The sequence below is a fragment of the Dromaius novaehollandiae genome, chromosome Z (assembly GCF_036370855.1).
Source record: "Dromaius novaehollandiae isolate bDroNov1 chromosome Z, bDroNov1.hap1, whole genome shotgun sequence".
In the NCBI taxonomy this organism is placed as follows: domain Eukaryota; kingdom Metazoa; phylum Chordata; class Aves; order Casuariiformes; family Dromaiidae; genus Dromaius; species Dromaius novaehollandiae.
The window spans coordinates 15264288-15283875 of record NC_088132.1 but is presented as its reverse complement, the minus strand read 5'-3'; the positions used below and the strand labels follow the sequence as shown (position 1 = coordinate 15283875).

The 19588-nt window shown below is 36.3% G+C and overlaps 1 protein-coding gene across 26 annotated transcripts in view; it reads right to left on the bottom strand.

Annotated features, from left to right (window-relative positions):
* The window catches only part of PTBP3 (polypyrimidine tract binding protein 3), a 65192-nt gene that overhangs the window by 41615 nt on the left and 3989 nt on the right, over nucleotides 1–19588 (bottom strand). For 5 of the 26 annotated variants that reach the window (XM_064502241.1, XM_064502239.1, XM_064502244.1 and 2 more), the window contains one exon: nucleotides 16456–16521. The exons of 3 other annotated variants lie outside the window; for them this stretch is intronic. In XM_064502241.1, coding sequence (XP_064358311.1) covers nucleotides 16456–16521 — 66 coding nt within the window. Of the gene's footprint in view, nucleotides 1–4272; nucleotides 4337–6725; nucleotides 8900–11018; nucleotides 11162–11190; nucleotides 11288–12126; nucleotides 12211–16455; nucleotides 16522–18391; nucleotides 18433–19588 lie in introns of those variants that run through there. 18 more of the 26 variants (XM_064502255.1, XM_064502251.1, XM_064502250.1 and 15 more) reach the window with 11 other exon arrangements.

Here is a 19588-nt window from a genome sequence, read left to right as displayed (position 1 = left end):
CGAGCAATACAGTCAGCTCTGTTGTCTCTGTTATTGATTATTGAAGCTCCCTGCTGGACCCATAACAAGATATTATAGACTGTTTAAAAGTCACACAACAATAATTAAAAAAACCAGTGAAACGGGGAAAAAAAGACGTAAGTATTGGGCCTGTAATTTCATTAATGAAAAGGTATAGGAGTTTTTTAGAACACCTAATTTAGTATCAAATAATTAGTAAAGCACAGAAGACCAGGATACATTTTCACATGAATTAAAGTATCTTCTCCACTCGTAACAGTTTTCAAAGTATAAAGCTTTTATACCACAAAGATAGCTTAAACAAATGCTTCCTTACTGGCAAATGCTGTATTGAAATTGGAAATACAATACAGACTAACAAAACCCCCAAACGTACCACCAGAGTGTTCAGCATCAATTTCAAAGTCATCAGTTTCAGTAATTGCATACAAAATAGTTTTAGAAAATACTATCCAGTCATCCTTTCTTAATTTTTCTAATAAAGAAAATGAACTAGTAAAACCATGCAGTCATTTCCCCGTTTTTCTATATAATAGCTGAAAAAAAATGATTAACAATAAAACTGACTATCCACACACATGCATTTTTCCTATTGCCTTCTTCTAAACAAATATTTCTCAATTTATCACCACAGACTGTTTTTCAAGACAGATGCAGGAGTTTTAAATGAGGAAATCCAAAGCCAAAATACTTTTTAGAACCGTGTAAATAACAACAGTGTTGGTTCAAATTACATCCAGGACCTGTGTAAATTGCAAAGAGCTCCTCTCTAGCTCGTACATGTTTGTTGCTCACATCAAGAGCAGGAGAATGGAAAGGGAGATGAGCTTTACCAAGCTGTAGTGTTCACCCCTTACTGTGAAGAAAGGAGGGAATGGAGGGGAAAGAGGCAGTGAAAAACTCATGACGCAGTGCCTTGCCTCTGTCCCTCACCATGCCAATCAGTACAGACATGTAATAAATACACTGCATGATGTACACCTAGACCATTTACCTTCTCTGCAACATCACCAATTCATGTAATAATATGTATATATAATCTTACTGTAAGATGTAAAAGGAATGAGAATTACAAAGTACACTGCCAACTTCTTCAAGGCTAAAAACAACTGTTTTCGAGAGACCACAGCCAGAGTGTAACAAAACGGAGTGTCAAATCTTGGATGTACAATCACTGCTTCAGGTTGCAACAGATGGCTGCTAAGGACAGGAAGTATCAAGCTGCTCATTTCAGAACCTAGCAGGTGCAGAAGGCTTGGTTAGGCAGTCCAGTTTTGGACAGATGAACATCAGGTGGTAGTGTGGTTGCTTTGTACACATTTAGTCCTTTGCAGCAATAAAACTCTGAATGAAAGAAAAGCACTTCTGATCAAAGCTTGTTCCTAGCTCTGTACCTAGAAAATACATGCATTATTTCAGGTAGCAATGACCTAGTTAATTACTTACAGCCTTTCAAAGCTGACAAAAGGCCTTCTGAGAGACAAAAGGTACAACAGCCAAAGCATGCACAACCAATGTTTTCACTAAGCATGTTATAGCTGTTATGTATGATCAGTTTAGCCAACTGCACTGACAACATTCCTGGCTGTATCACAGACATCCTTCATGATGTGGCAGGAGCCAGCTTCACCAACACGGGCATCAGTTGGTTCACACAGATAGCATACTGTTAGTTGAAATAGTAACAACAGTGTGCTAGATGGTATTCAATACTTTAAAACTTGGCCAAATTCAGCCACTGCGCTGCCTCAGCCATGTATGAAACTCAGAAGTCCAAAGTAAAACAAAGCAAAAGAAATGATGTTCTATATAGACTTATGTCTGAAGGAAGAAGCAGGTTCAGAATTTTAGGGGAACCCAAGATTCTCCTACAAGTTTGCTTAATATAGTATATTTGTATAGTATATTGCCTAGATATATTCAGAAAGCACAAATGGGAAGTACTGTAATTTTTTCACAGAATTAAATTTATAAACTCTCCTATGTTTCTTCCACAGGATATTTTATCCTGTTCTGTAGCATAAAGTGAAAAAATTTCCTCAACCTTAATCTATAACTGTACTCAGTTTTCTGGGAATAAACCAGAACACAACATTTTCAAACACCAGCTTGAATGGAAACTGACCCAAAGACTTCTAAAAAGATGACACTGCCAACATCTGTTACCTAGCTTCAATTATTTTGACCTCACTTAAAACAGCTGGGTATTTTTCCTTTTTATCTAGTATTACCAAAAATATAAAAAAGCAAACATAATTTGTTTTTCAACAGTATCAGAACCATACACTTTTACTTGTTTTTATTCCATTAAAGCATTCAATCTAAGGCAGTATAACTTCAGATACATTACTGCACTTTGATGTAGATGAAACCGCTGTTTTAAGACATCACCCTTCCACAAGGCTTTACAATTTTCCTCCTCTAACCAGGAAACTGAGGGTAGTACAATTAACAGTTTAGACTAAACAGCACAATCAAATTATTCACACACTATAAAGCACTTCAGGAATGCTGCTGTTACCAAGTTATCAAATCATCTTCAAAAAGTGGTGCTCAGTTTCCCTGTAGTTCAGCCTATCAGTTAAATATTTTAAAAAGTTACATCTAGATAACAGCACAAACTCAGTTTATATTTTACAGACTATATTTTATGTCTTTAGAAGCATTTACACTCATTTTACTAACACAATGTTTAAAAGATGTGGAAAACTACAATAGGCAGGTGTAAGATTTTTAAACCCATATTCAGAATCTTATTTTTTAAAACCAAGGTTGAGGCTGACTTATGTTTGCAGTGCGACTGAATTCGTCATGGGTTTGAGGTTTGCTGAAAAAAATTAAACTCTGAAAATGTCCTAGCCACAAAGCATTACATCCTGAAACTCTTAAAAGATACATCTGAAAGTCAAACCCATTTGAAAAAATCCTAATATTGCATGAGTATCAAAAATCAACAAACATATAAATGGCATTATTTTAAATAAGGTAAATTTTTTGTACTTAGCTTAAATATTCTCTTTTCTATTTTTAGCTATAAAAACTAAAAAAACAAACTGCAAGACTTTTACAATCAGTTGTTCTTTCTATCAGTCCTGAATACAAGCAAAAAGCTCATTTTGAAAATTATTTGGGAACTAACAACAAATGGATCAAATGTTTGTCAGATGAAGCAAGCAATCTGCAACAAAACTTTGACTGGCTGCCTGCTTTTACTGTCATCTAACTTGTGCTTTGTGCTCCATGAGGCAGCAAAATAATTTCAACTTGAAACAAAATATGCTGATTCCACAGTCAAGAGTATAGAAGAGTCCCTCCCCTCCCCAAGTATGCCAAATATGCTTAAGTCTTCTCAGGGCTGACAATTTCAGAAATTTTCTTACATTTGGCATTTTATTTCAGTGTGCCAGGCTATGTATGATCCCTGGTCCAAGTCTGAATCTGTTTACATCGCATTTTAGAATGAAACCTGCTTTGGAAGGTTTGCAGGAGTTAATTCCGCAAATAATTTTTACTTATTTCTTCCTACACAAACACAGATAACATCACTGAGTCAAAATCAGGCTCATCAGTTAAAGAGAAGAATTCCGCACTGTCTTTTCACAGGTACGTGCAAAACAAAGCCAATAAACTAAGAAACTCTGGTAGTATTACATTCATGTTCTAAGTTGTACTCATACACCTGACATGATAATTACTAATAACAGCACAATGACTAAAAAGAACCCAAACTTGTCAAACTGGCAATAACTCCCTACACATCGAGATCAACAAACAGAACTCAGGAAGTAAAAAACCATCCTATAAACTCCACATTTTATATTTTATATCCATAATTGTATTTTTCACAAATGAATCCCACGTGGAATGTATTACTTAAGTCATTAACAGCTTCTGGAGCAACCAAAGAAACAGTTCACCCAGGCTGAACTCAGAGAAGGGTGCATCTAAGCACTGGGAAAAGAAAGGAATTTTAAATGAGTCATCCAATTTTACCGTATTTCCAAGATCATATCTGATTAACACAAGAATCAACAATTACACTTCGCATACTTTAATCAACACTCTAAAGTACCTTGCTAGAAAAAAACAGATGCTGCAGTGATAAACTGCTAACTAAATAAAATCATTTGAAATTATGAAGGTATATTGAAAGTACAAGAAGGCACAGAAGTACATCGACTATTCCTATACATCTTCAGGCCTCTCATAATGACAAACATCCACAATAGCAACTTCTGCTTCCATAGCTACCTGGCAAAGTAGGTCATGATCTTCCCATTTTAAATATTTGTCTTGCCACTATTTGATAGATGCTCTGAAAATACAAAACACACCCATTACATACAGTTTTGAACTGCACTGTATGTATCACTCACGGTTCTAAAACAAAACCAACAACTCCTCTTTAGAATGCAAAATCATTTAAGGCATAAAACCTTTTCAGGCTTGGATTAAAAATCAATTAGGAAACATCAAACTCAAAACAACAACTAGTACAGTTTAATATATAGAGAGGAAAAAGAAAGCAGCACTGCCATAATTAAAATAATGAAGTAATTTAAAGCATTTTTCAACATTTTGCATATAGTCAGTTTCACTGTAGCTAGAAAATCAGAAACCAAGTGCTGTTTGTTATTTAAGGAATTCAAGTTATATTTAACCGAACAGTTTTCTAGTATTAAGGGTACTTACCAATTACAGTAACAAAAAGTGAAAAAGTACCTTCTGAAAGGACCTCTGCTTCATTTCTTAAATATGATCTGAGCATTCCTTCTCTATTTTCCATCTTAAAACACATTTTATTAATTCTATTCCTGCCTCTTCCCCAAAATGAAAAGGAAACTAAACATATGCCAGACTAAAGCACCATGAGTTTTCATTAAGCAAGGAGCTAGAAAAGAATACAAGAGTCATTTTTCCTGCTTGACTCCTCCCCACAAGCCTTTGTCTAGCAATATACAAGGGCCCAGTGACAAAAAGTGCTTCTTTAAATTGATGGCAACTCTATCTATGTTTCAATTAAGGAGAAGAAATAATTTTTCATAACATAAGCAAAATACTGTATGCTTTTTCTCTTTCTTGAGGACAACCTGCATACATGCTTACTGACATTACGGCATGCAATTTGGCTACTTGTTAAAATATTTCCCTAAGAAAGTGAATTACTACATTCAATTTTTAGGTAGAGAGAGTAGAAGAAGGCATGCTAGTTTGGCTCTTCTAATTGCAGATTCTACTTTTCAAAAGATGTTGTAAATACTACTTAAATGTACCAGGAAAATCCATATCTAACAATGTTACTATCCCACATATTTTAAAGACTCATAAGATATTTGATATGACTAAAGTAGTATGTAACTGAAATAGATAATTCAACAGACATCTACACTTCAGATAAATTTATCCATATCCAATTTATCTGACACTGAGGATGAATTTCCTGATGCAACTCTTCAACAGCAATACCAACTCAGGCTGTTCTTCTAATGGATTTCCACACCACTTTCCCACTGTGAACCAAATGGGTGCACTAATCTGATTAAAAAATAATCCATGTTATGTTTACAAGAGAATCACACAACTGCATCTGCAAAGCTGAGGCCCTGGTTTCACAATACATCCCAGTTGAACTGATGGCTTATTGCCACAGAAAAGCTGAATCAATGGCTTATTGCATCATTTGCTTTCCCTCTATTCCACTCCATCTCACTAAAAGGTAAGCAAATTCAACTTGCCAACCTGGCAAAAAAGTCACCAAAAAAAAAAAAAAAAAAAATCAAAAAACCCCCACACATTATTTATTTTTAAGAGGACAGGACTAGCCTGGTTTAAGTAATGATCAGCTTATTCTGTGTTCAGACAGGCCAGATCTGGAGCTCAGAGTAAAACAGAAGAGATTAAAACAAGACTTCACTCTTTCAGCATCAGTAAAATGTGGCACTTCCTTCACGCAAACATACCCTGATTAGCGACAAGCTGCAAAGGCCAGAAAAAAGCAGCAAGATAAAGGGAAACTGTCTTGACAATATTGCTAAGTTTTTAATAACAACAACAACAAAATCACACCATATATAATACATTCCATAGTTGGGAGAGCGAGCAGCTATTTATTAAAAATCAGTAACAACCTCTATTTTTCACTGAGCAAAGGACATTTAAAGTCAATCAATATCTTTCCTCCAAAAAGAGAGTTTAACAACTGTAGTGCTTCCATCACTTGCCTACTGCTAACCGTTCTTTAAAGGCACAGACTCTTTTTCCTCTGCCAAAACAACGCATTTTTATTCACAAGAAAACTAGCACCATCCACCTATAAAATTCAGGTGGAGACAAGACATTGTAGTTTTATAGCGCTGTAACCAAAAGAGTTAATACAGTCTTCAGCCTCACATGGTCTACCTTACCGTAATACCACAAAAACTGTGTCCTATTTCTGCTAGGACTTTTGCAGGAGAATAATCAGAGGTAAGCACTGTCACAGAGAGAGACTTTCAAGCTAGCATCATGAAGACCACCTCAGGTTTGGGAGAGTTTAGAAACTCACACACAACATCTAATGATTATGTCTACACTTCCTTTGTATCCAGCCTGACTCTTGAAGCAGTGCTAAATTCTTAAAACTCTGCTTATAGGCACTGGTTTACAAGCCAGCTCTGACTTTCCCATTAACGCTACCTATCATTTCCAGCTTTAGCATAACTTACTTGCGCCAGGCTCAAATTCGAACTTGCCTATACTCTTTTCATGCTTCATCTAGTTTTACACGTTCTTACGTTGTTAGCTAAAGCTAGTAGGTAATCCCACGACTGGACTGTCCACATCTAAAGAAGCAATCACAAAAAAGATCAGCAAGTTAAGATAAAATTCTTATTGAGAAAAGATCTGCTAATGCAAACTCAGGTTGATTCACGCATATCCAACAGGTTTAGAGGTAGCTCTGTTTAACTAAGAATTATTTAAAAATTAAAGGATCTCTGCACTATAATTGTGTTGCAGTTTCTATCCAACGAGAGAACACGAGGATAGCCATATAGGACATATTAGTTCTTCCGGCCCAGAATCTTGTCTCTGACAATTTCTAACAGGTGATGCCCAAGGAAGAATTTAAGGAGAAAACAAACATACAGCAGTATTTTCTCAAAGTACTCTCCCAGAACACCACAACACATACAAAAGAGTTACCTATAACAGAAAAGGATGCATGGAACATTTCCAAAAGAAGAATAAATATTACAGATATGAGTAACATGTTAAACATACAAGTAAATGTGTAAATGTAGTGTATCCTTTACAGTAATGACTTACACCACACAAAAAAAATCAACATCTAAGGAAAGGAAGAAGTATAAATTACCACCACATTTAAAATGATTCACCTATGGACCAGGAAACCTTCACCTATACAATTTAATCATGACTTAAGACATTTTAAATCAATCAATTCTGATTATCAGTCAGACTTCCATCTGGAAGAAGATAAATACCAACCATCAAACAAAGCCCACATATAGCAGAACTCACTGACTACTAGACTGCCTCTTCAAATCTCTTGGCAGAGCTAGTCTATAGAAAAAGATCATGTAAATCTACAAATTAAGCTCCAGGTAACAAGCCTGTACATTTCTGGGACTGACACTCCTTAGGCTATTGCTTTTTACATTTATGTTATTACTGAAATCAACAACTTGATAACTACGTTTGGTTGTTCCTTTTAAAGCTGTTGCTCTTCAAAGGATCATCCTGCAAAACAATAAAAAGACCTACGAAAACCACAGGGTTGTTATAGTTCAGTTTTAACTGTGATTGCTGAAACTGGTTCATTTAAGATTGCTTAAGGTTACACTCATCTATTAAGTTTGAACTATTTCTTCACACTTATTTTTTATGATCAGAGATTTTGCTACATCTTACGACATATTCCAGCCTTTTCTGGTTTCATACAACAGTGTTGGTAATTGAACATGTTGACTCTACTTTTCTTGAGATCTGGGAATAATATGGGATATCTAGTCAACTCCATCTTCATCTGTCCATAATTTTACCATTTAATTTCTGAAATTAAAGAATCAACTTTGCCAATGGCTTTCAGGTTTACCACATCTCCACCAATTTTGTTTTTTGATATTTACTATCATGTTTTTAGTAGTGGCATGGACTACTGGGTAAGCCTCCAGCCAGCCCAGAATTATATCTGCCAGGGGTAGATAGATATGTTCCTACCCTACTACTCCTGCACAAAAGTCCAAAGAAGCCTATTTGCCATGCATTACCAAACTGGTGGTTTGAACATCCCTTCTGTTTTGATAACCTGGTTGTTTAGCTTTTTTCACTAATGCACAAGTTTTGCAGTCCTTTGTTAATAGTACAATGGTATCTCTAGAAAGTCCACTCCTCCTTGGTCTCTTCCCAGCAATAGCTGTCATCTCATCCCAGATGTCTGATGTTTTATGAACTACAAATAATTCCCCTTTATGTTCCCAGTCTAGGTCTTTGTTGATTGTGGTGATCTGAGCAGCTTGGTCCACTTGACAGTTGTTGATTTGTTCTTCGGTATCCATTCCCTTTCGGATATGGGCATCAACATGTCACAGCTGCATGTCGAGTTTTTCCAAATCCCGTGCAGTGCTTTTCCTCACAAGTAAGCCATCCATATGAGTTCTCCTCATGTCTGTCAAATGCAGTTTTCACTATGTGACCCAGCTCAAGAGGATGTTGGTCACTATCCAAGAATCAGTATATAGGTATAACCTGGGCCATTTCCTCTGTAATGCTACATCAATGGCCAGTCTTTTGCCTTTGGACTCAATTGTCCTTCACATTCATCCACCCATATCACCTTCTGGATGGACTCCAAACTGCAGCTTCCCATCTCCTCCAGCTGCCAAAAATTTGAGAAGACCCATCACTAAACAGGACATATTGCCAGTGCTCTTCAAGTAGCTTGTCATATTCTAGGCTTAAGTGCATGACAGTACTTTAGGTGAGTTTCCTCTCCAGCTCATGGACACAGCATGTGGGTGGAGGCCCAAGGTAGGCTTCTCAGGGGCATTAAGGCCTATCAGTGGACTCAGGGTCCTGACAGTGTCTTTCCTTACTGCTTGAGCTCACATACCAAGGTGGACAACTTGGTGATTGCACTATCTGTGGCCCTGTCTCACTGGGCAGAGATCCCAGGCAATGTGGCTTGCAGTTATTTAGCTCTAAGACACTGGCACCCATATCCCAGCATCTTAATAGTCAGGTTAGTAGGTTCTCCTCTCTCCTCATTTATAGTCAGTCAGGCTTTAGGTCAGTATTTAAGGGTCAAGTGATTTCAGTGTCCTACATCACTAGTATTTTGTGCAACTGTTCTCAGCCCCTCTCCCAGCCTGGTAGGAACTGCTGCAAAAAACAATCTCTCCACACATGCTGGGAGAGGAAGAGTTAAGATACATTGCCTAGAGCACAGCCACACAACCTTGAATACTGTTTCCTCCCACTTCTCCTCAAGGAGCACACAGTCTCTCAACCCTCCTTCCCCACTACAAAGAAGCACAGTCTTATACCAAGGATGTTCCAGACAGTGTTGGGAGTTTTCACTAGACTATACAATGGGAGTTGCTGAGTGATTACGCAAAACATAGCAAGGAAAGTAAAAAAGCTGCATTCCATTTGTTACTGTTTCTGGCTTGATCAAATTGCTCAATGTTAGCGCTATTTTATACACACTATTAACACTAATTCCTGCTTCATATAGAGTGTTTTCTTCTGTACACTACTGACATGCTATATTGAGTAGGAGGTAGTGCTGTCATATATGAATTAGTGCATCCTCTACACACTATTAACATAATAGCAGTATTAAGTGCACTTCCCGCCAGACCCCTACCTCCAAGCACCCATGACCTGCCTCCACATGATTAGGCAAACTAACTTGGCAGCTGTAGGCAGTCTTGGCCTTGCAGGCATTCATCAGCCAGCACTACAACAGTAAAATCCTCTTTTCACAGTGCAAAATCTCCTTCAGACTGCACTTCTGACACTTTTTTTTTTTCTTAAATAATGGTGTGGTTAAGGTTAGGATAGACAAACTCACATGTTAATTACTATGCAATACCTGGATCTGTGTGAAGGAGTTTGGCTGTTAATTGCCCTGTGAAAGAGTGATTATTACTGCAAAGAACACAACAAAGTTACAGAAAGGCAGTCATCTTACACTTCCCCTTTCCTTGCTGACAAAAGCAGCAATGTCAGCGGTTGGGAGCAGCAGGGTGCTGAGCATGCCAGCTCCGGCCATGCAAGCTCGGAGCATGCCGGCTCCGGCCATGCAAGCTCGGTTGCAGGAGTCCCTAGAGGTCCTCCACAGCCAGGCGACCCCAATGGCAGAGTTGTGCCCCTCCCCTTTGAGCAGAGGTGGATGCGGTTTATGGCAGGGAGAGCATCTTCCAGACTGTTCGATCTTTACTGGTTGGTGGACTGCTCTGAGCTGTTGCTCGTTGATTGGTGTAGTGAGTTGCGGGGCAAATATTCTTTTATAAGTTTAGTTCTGCTATTTTTATCAACCACACTTTTATTCATAATACCTTTTCATAACCATACTTGAGGTAGCTACATTTCAAAATTGCTTTGGATTTATCACTTTTTACAGTTCTTACAAGGAAATTCTTGTGGTATTCATTCATGGCAAGTATCATGAAGCATAAACAAACACCACACCACACCAAAATTCATGAGCATTTCAGTGACTTGAGACTACTTCAAAAGAAACCGACTATGCTTTTTGCACAGTTTCAACATATGGCTAAGCTTCAAATGGGGAAACAATAACCCCAGCATGCAGAAAACTTTCTTCTTCCCTATTACATACAAGCACTATCAATTTTAAATGATTATAAACTATCAATGATTACTCTCTCTCACACAGAATTCCTAGAAATTAAATTCTTGTCAAGCATTCTGAACTCAAGTGCATTCTTTTAAAGCATCCAGTATTGCACTAAATAAAAACATCTGCTTACTATATGAGTTAAAATGAGAGTTTGTCAAACTGGAAGTCAGAGAAACATCCTCAGGAAAGGGACTGAGCACTCATGAGGCAATTCATCTCTCTGAACGATGGAATCCAGCAAGACAGCTCTGCGGGGCTGGACACCGTGGGATGGAAAGACACTGAGAGAAGCCAAACTCTACCTCTTCCACCTCTTGTCATAGTGTTTATACACATCAGGAAGTGGCTGTTTGGTATCCCAAGCTTACTGATGACAAATTAATCTTCTTCCCCTCCCACCTGAAAGGAAATTATGCTGCAGTCATCTATAAATTTAACAGTGAGGCTCAGTGTCTTTCACATCTAATCTCTGCTTTAGCCTCTGCTTATAATGGCCTCAAATACCATTCAGAGGTCCATCACAAATAACAAAAGGTCTTAACTCTATATATGTTCTTTATTTAATAAAAAAATTGCAGAAATATTCCTAGAGAGTGTAAGACATATGTAGGGTTATAGACAGCCTGATCAATATTTTAAAACATTGGAGGCACCATTCCTTTTTTTTGTAATGCAGAAAACACACAATTGATAAAAAGCTAAAAATGCTATTTCTAGAATAATTCAAATTTTTAGGTGAAATTATTTCTCCACACAAAATGAATATAATTTTTTCAGAGAAATCCATAGCTATGTTAGTAATTTATAATATCACATTAAAATACACAGTAAAATATCTGTAAGTTAAAATATTAAAAACAGAACTTTCTACATTTGAGCTCAAATCAACATGCTGAGTCAGCTTACCAGCACGAGGAATTTCATCATTTCTAATGCATCTGGACAAACACCCCGACATTTTAAATAGAGACTTCATTTCTAAATGTGTTCTAAAGCTTGAAGCAAGTATCATGCAGTGCATATCTCTGCTTTATAGAAGGATGCAGACACTGAGTTCACTACCACTTAATGTCAACAAAATTGTTGACACTTTATCTTCTAGTTGTCACTTTATCTTCTAGTGCCTTTAATAGAATTAGACACACACTTTCTTTTGGTTTCCCACAAATTTTGGAACTACAGTTCATACAAGTAGACCATTTTAATGACATCAAATATTATACATTTGTGAGACTAACCTTGTAATGACAGCTTAGCTCATACCAATTTACTTACTCCTCGTATAGAGTAGAAATCAGCAGCCTTCTACATCTACTACTGATCTGGAAGACAAAGAAAGAAATACTAATTCTTATGTGAACTTTTTACAGAACAGTACCACACAATCTCAGTAACTCACTTATAACCCTATATCACCATTAACAGATGTATTTGGGGAGTAAGACTACCTACCAATAGCAGAAGGGGAGCTCAACAATCCAAAAATTCAGCAAAACTGAGAAGCAGTCCCCAAATTAACAACGTTAAAGCAGAAAAGTGATCTGCAGATCAGTTTTTAATGCAAGGCTGTTCTCTCCTTCCTGACAGACTGTGTTTAGGTAATAAAACAAATGTGTTCCATGCACTTCAGCACTTCCATTTTAAGAGTAATTTATTAGCAACTATGACTTTGGAAAATCTGGTCATCTGCAGGAGACTCCAAGAGGGAGCCAGACTACCCAAACACTACTCCACACTTCAGTCCCTACTGACAGATTTACGCAACACTCCGCACATCACTTTGGCTTTCAATGAAACTGAATGGATCCATTTGAAAATAATTAATCTGAAGGTCAGAATGATGATTTATATCTTGCGCATCCCTCTTGTTTCCTCTGTCACAGCGTACTACCATATCCTATTCAAAGTAATAAAACAACATTCATTTAAGAAAGAGCTTCTCAAATTTGTCAGACATTCCTGTTTAGAGACAACACGCCCCCTTGTTAATCGGCGGGGGGGGGGGGGGGAGGATTCTGGTTTGTATACAACAATAACTGCTCACCAAGCACCATCAAAGACATCTGCCTCCCTATAAATGTATCAGTGTCAATGAATAAGTATATTAAAAATGTAAAGCCCAAATATTGGCCAAATATATAAAAATGCCCAAATATATAAAATATTTTTTTATATAATATTTATATATATATATTATAAAAATATATATATAGCCCAATATATATAAAGCCCAAATATATAAAAATGTAAAGCACAAATATTGCACTAAGTTTGCACAAGTGTGAGTGGAGAAATGAAAAATTAAAAGTTACACCACTTCCACATCAAAAGTTTACATTTGAATAAGGCTATAGTGTAGAACTGCACTAGAATCTAGTGTATCATAGAAGTGATAGAGTTGACCTTGGCAAGCCTTTGTCAAATGTAGGTATGAGCCTGACTGTTTGCTGTTAGCTTAAACAGAGCAACAATTTGACACTTGACAGACTTTTATGACTCTGCTTATAGTAAAGAGAGAAAAAAAACCCTTCATTAATACCAAGCCTGCATTTGGATGCACAGACATCCTTACACTTCTTGCTGTGATGTTTAAGGCTGATCACGTTAGAATTGAAAATAACCATTATCTGTTCTATTAAATCCGCAGCTTGATGCAGTAAATCCACAAAGGCCTTCATGACCAGACTCCACAGGTCAGAATGCTGTTATATACCTTTCATTTAGGCTAAATACAGGACAAGAACCTAAGGAAATTGTATTTCCATCTTGGAGTTGTGTATGTCCCATGAATACACAATTTGAAGATGCCAGGAAGTAAATAATTAACTTAGAAGAAAAATTACAGACCTCCTACAATAATCATGCTTTTGTAAAGACCGGCTACCACAAAAAAAAGCTTTTCTTCTCCTCTGAGTTCTTCCCTTTGCAGTATGATGTCCTGGCTAGTCAATTAAACAGTCACAGGGAGAGGCTACAGTGGAGCTCAGAGAGCAAAAAAGTAAAATAAACCGCCACCAAAAACAACCTTGAACACATGATTATCAAGAGTTACAAAAACCGTGTGACAATTAAGTTTTCAATGAACCTGAAACACGCATCCTTATAGAATGAAATGTCTTCACTTCATTAAGGCTTTAACTCATCCTAAAGAACAAAAACACATGTACAATTCTGAATGCTCCACAGACCAAGGTGTCATGACTCAGAACTTCCTTTTGAGACTTTGTACCAAGAGACAAAAATGAGACAGCTTCTCTTCGTAGCATCATCTCAGATTATACTATATCCAATGTTATTGCCTAACAGTTTAAATAAAACTTTTACAAGCAATAAAGATGAATTATTGTACCTCCTAACTATTTTAACGTTTAAATACATGAAGATCAAAATTAAAGGTTTCCTTACAAGTTAACAAAGCTTTTGGTTTCTAGAGAAGATGATTTAAACATGCTCCTTTCAAACATACTCCTTCTTTCAAACAATCACTAGCACACTCAACAAAAATCTTACAGAAATTGTCTTCGAAGTTCTTAATGAGCAACAGCATATGAGTGCATGTCTGTAAAAAAACACTACATAGAATGAAATCCTGTGAAAAATAACAGAACAGCATTTGCCTTTAACTTTAACCTATTGCTTGAAGTCAAAGCTACCAAGTACACTGTGATACTATGTACAGTTTTGCATCATTTTACACTACGCTATGCAAGGGTCAAAAGATGTTTTCATGACAACATTTAAAGGCTTAAAAAAAGAATACTTTTAATTGCTTCATAAATACTTTGTATTTTTATTTAGTTGCAAACATGTCAATTAATTCAACAGAACTTTTGTACAAGATGTATATGGTACCCCAAAACAACTGTTCTATTGGTGCTACCACTAAAAAGTAACCTGAAAAACATCATTTAGCTTTTTTCAAATACATTTCTGACACTGTCTTTGAAATAGAGTCTGCATAGGGTTAAGAGCTTCAGACATCAAATGGGCTTTAGAACTAGAGTCTTAAACAAAAACATGCTGAATAATGAAAAAATATACATTAATCATGCCAGTTTTTATACATTTAATATATTTATGCATGTATTTTTATACACTGGTATCTTATTTCCCTGCTTGAGAGCCCCAAATACAAACTTCTTATGGTAAGTATATCCAAAGTAACCTCGTCCATAAACCACCAGTAAGCTATGTGTTTAGAGTTTGGTCAGAAAAATATTCACGCAGACTTAAAAAAAAGTCATTACTGAACAATCCAGTTGATAATGTTATTAAGGCTTAAAACTGAGAAAGAAATGTGGCTAAGACAAACAGTACAACAAAAACAGGATGTAAAAGACCATCAATATGGTATCATCCAGAAAGAACTGCTGTAAGGGAGCAAGGGAGAAAGAAAAGGAACAAGTACATATGAAAGGACAGAAAAAGATTCCTGCCTCTAAATTGACTGCTGTAAGACCTGTAACAACACTATAAAAGAAAAAACATGAGATAAAATGGAAGAAATTAGAGAGCGAGTTATTGCAAACGTGGTGGAAAATAAGTTAAAGAAAGAAAAACATTGTTATAAAAGTAAAAATGTGATGAGCTGTGGATTTCTTCCCCTCCCCCTCCTGAAGAAACTGTTTAACAGCTAAACAGGAAAAGTTTAACAAGGCACAGTATAGAGGAAAAAAAGAAAACATGGCTGGCAGGATCACAGTAGTAATCAATAAAATTTCTTTTAAGTGTCTACATAAAACACATCCTTTTCACCCTCCATTTTTAACCCAGTTCCTTCTGAAAACAGAAAAAAGGATAAACGAGATTCCACCATATAGTATTTCTCAGAAATCCAAGATAGGATGAAAGAAACCTCCTTTTGCTGCTTCAAATTCCATTGTTCTGCAAAACTAAATTCTATACAATTTTTTAGTTAAAAAAAAAAAAAATTAAGTCTCACTTTACACTTACCCAGAAAACACCATGGGTTTGTATGAAACTCCCAACAGATTTGTCCCTCAACTGGCAGTTCAATTTAAAAGCACTAAACTACTTTTTCTACTTACTTAGATACTGATAAATGGTCTAAACAGAAATCCCATTCTCAACTTAATCAGTACACACTAAAGGTATATGTCTGGAATTATTTCTCCTTCAAGTTTTAAATTTTGGGATTCACATTTTTAAGCTTCTCTCCACAATGATGAAAGCCAGAAGACAACTTTTTTACAATGAAAATTCAGATTCTCAAACAATCATATAATTCTAGGAGAAAGAGCTCTATGAATTGTACACGTGAAGTCAAGTGGTCAGAAACTAACAAGAGTCTGCATGATGATGTGCATGACAAACCAAGTACTACTTAAACAAGATCTTGTCCTGATAGCTGAAAAATCTGCATCAAGACCAACAATTCAGTATGATACTTCTAACCATGAGCTGAATTCACAGTTACTGCTCAATACTTTCTAGGAGACTAGTTTTGTATGCCAGAAAAATATCATCACAACTATGTTATCCACAATTTTTATCCTTTTTGTCTTGTCAGTGTTTTGTTTCTTAACTGCCTTAGCTGTGTTTCTTACCAGCTTTTTACTGCGTGAGACTCTCTCATGCAATGGTCTTTTTTCCTCAGCCCAACCTTGCTTCATCTGTTGGAACGATTAGTAATAAAATAGTCACTGTTAGAATCATCCTTTAGAATAAAGCTTCAGAGTTATTAACACACTAATTATATACATGAGGGCAAAGTCATCATCTCATGCTGTCCACAGACTCAGGAGATAGTACAGCATTAGTAAACTTCTATTTTTGTTTATATTTTTCCTTGTACCCAGAAAGCCTACATTTTTTATTTAAATGAATGCTGCGTCTTTTCAAAATTGTCATTGTCAAGAATCAGCTTGTCCTCCTTTTCAGAGGACAAGCTCCTCTCCTCATTCCCTCCCCCAATATATCATTGCCCATACAAAATGTAACTTTTAGTTTTACTTCACAATAATACATCCTCTACCAGTCCTCATGTTTTCAAAATATGAATAGAATGTGAGAGCTTGCTGGCTAAATAATCATTTTCAATGAAGTGATTCAACTCTAACACTGAGGTCATCTTACTGTTAAGCATAACTAAGTTTTAACCTTGCTCTTTTGCTGAAAAACTGTGGAAGAAATGCAATCATGGGAAGAAAAGCTATGAAGCAAAGGTAACTCCTGGATTTTATCAATACATAAATCCATGCACCTTGTTAATGTTCTCCATATTTTGCAAAATACTGCTAGCTATACTGGTTACTACCTTTGGGCTGCCTACACTTTTAAATTACATTGCTTTGGTTAAATATCAAATTTAATATATTATGTCAATTATACTAACATTCATTACTCTAAAAGACAGTTTTAATCTAGTCTTTGAATTGCAAGTCTTGAGAACTCTGGATCCTTCTGAAACCTTGCTTATTTCTTGTCATGTGTTGTATGAGCCCCACACCACATCTTTTGCAGTACATACTGAAACAGCAACTAGTACTATGACAAAGAGCTCCTTCAAGAGAATACTGTACCCAACTCTAAGCTACACTTGTCACAGGTATGCACTAAACATGCCTACCTGTTTTAAAAAAAAAAAAAAAAAAAAAAAAAAAAGGAGAGAGAGAAAGAGAGAGAGAGAAAAAAATAGATGAACCCTATGGCTGCAAAATAAAGTTCACAAAGTCAAAAAATTCCCAAGGAACCTTAATCTTGTTTCTCGATGATTCTACAAGGCCATTATTTATGTTATTACTGTCCAGTCCCTGAGGCATTCCCTACGAACAGCAACCATTAGGCAGTGAAGATAGCAGCGGAGAGCAGAGGCAACAGATCAACAGAGCACAGTCTGAACACTCTCTGCATTTACACGTGTCACATTAGAAAGCCCATTCATTTACACGGACTTGAAATCTATTTTACATGGTGATAAGACAAAAATTAGTAAATGGCACAATTCCACAATTTCCTTACAGAAAATAGGTTACGGTATCTTGAAAGTAAGACTTAACAACAAAGTTGTTTTCAGGTTACTTTCACATTTTTAAAGCACTTAATTTACATCCATACGTATTTTTTCTTTTTCTTTTCTTTCTTTCTTTTTTTTTTTTTTTTTAAGTCAAAGCCAGTATATTTGCACAAGCTCTATTCCAATAAATTGAAAACTATGCATCACCAAATAAAGCAGGGTTATACATGGAAAAAAAGGAAAGTTTATATATAAACTCATTCTTCTTAAATGACAGATCTACATGATGTTTTCAGACTAATGACATTTAAAACAAGTCAGTTTTTGAAGCAACAGATATCTGCTTTTCATCTTAAAATCAAGAACCAGATAGGATTATAGAAATGAACTCATTTTGCTTATCAGGAAGTGATGCCTGTCCTCACTGACTGTTCTGTTATGGCATGAACTACAGCATCATTTAAGTTGACCTTATAAGACTGGACAATGTTTTTATTTTATCTACATAGACCCAGACTTACACTTACCCATTGCTTTTAAATACTTGGTTGTCCAGAGAAGAAAGACTAAACAAATACACTGCAAAAAGAAGAAAAACCAAACACTGCAAGAGATTATGCACATCTGTACTTTGTACTCATTTTCTGAAGCTGACCACTATTACATGGCGAACAAGCATTTATATGCTTCTATGAAGTTTTATTACACAGAAACAAGACTGCTAGCACAGAGAGAAATCAAATGAAAAAGTAAAAGATCATGTGCTTTTGAATTCAGGAAGTTCTGTGCAGGAGCTGAGTTTTGCACAGTGCATTCAACATCAAGCAATAACTTTAAAAACATCATTACAGATTCCAAACTGACAATCTTCTGGGAAAGGATACACAACCAAAGCAAGGGGAAGGGATAAGATGTGAAGTTAGAGTGACTTTTCTGGTAAGAGAAGACCTGAGTGAAAGCTTGTCTGTCTACAGGGAGAAGGAAGGGAGAAGTCAGAGACTAAAAAATAGAAACAAGTGGATTGACCGGGAAAAAGAAAAAAAAAGAGGGTGAGCAAAGAATGCACTATTGTGGGTCGTAAAATGAGAACGTGGACAACAAAAAATACTCAAAAATGGCACTGGAAAGAAAAACCTAGTAAGTTGAGTGAAGCTAGGTAGAAAAAGAAAGCCTAACAAAAGCAAAAGGGATTATGTATAATTTAATGAATTAAACTAAGTCACCTGACAACGCTGCAAGTTAGTAAAATATACAGATGCTCTATTCTTCTAATTTGCAAAGGACTGTGGGTGACAGTGGTGACAAGTATTTCATGCTGACTGGCAAATAGTATTATACATGTTTTCAGCCTAGAAAATGTTACTGGTTAAAAAGCTGAAGACATATGGGAGTCTGTATCTAGTAATAGGTTGAAATTTAGCTCACCTGCTCAAGAGTAACCCCAAAAGTATGTTCTCTCTGTATGCTCTTTTCTGAGTTATCAAGGTCTAGGATTTATGTACCAAGCAAGATTCAAAGCTGGAGCGATACTCCTAGCCAAATAACTGCAAAGTGCAGCAGAACAGATTCGCACTGGCCTGTTCTTCAACTACAGTGAAGTTACTCCATGTCCTTTTCAAGCACCACTGCACACGTAGCTACCATGCCATCTAAACGTAAGAAAAGGGTTATCACTCACCAATTTCTCCATGTGGTCTGGTCCCAAACCAGAAGACTTTGTAAGA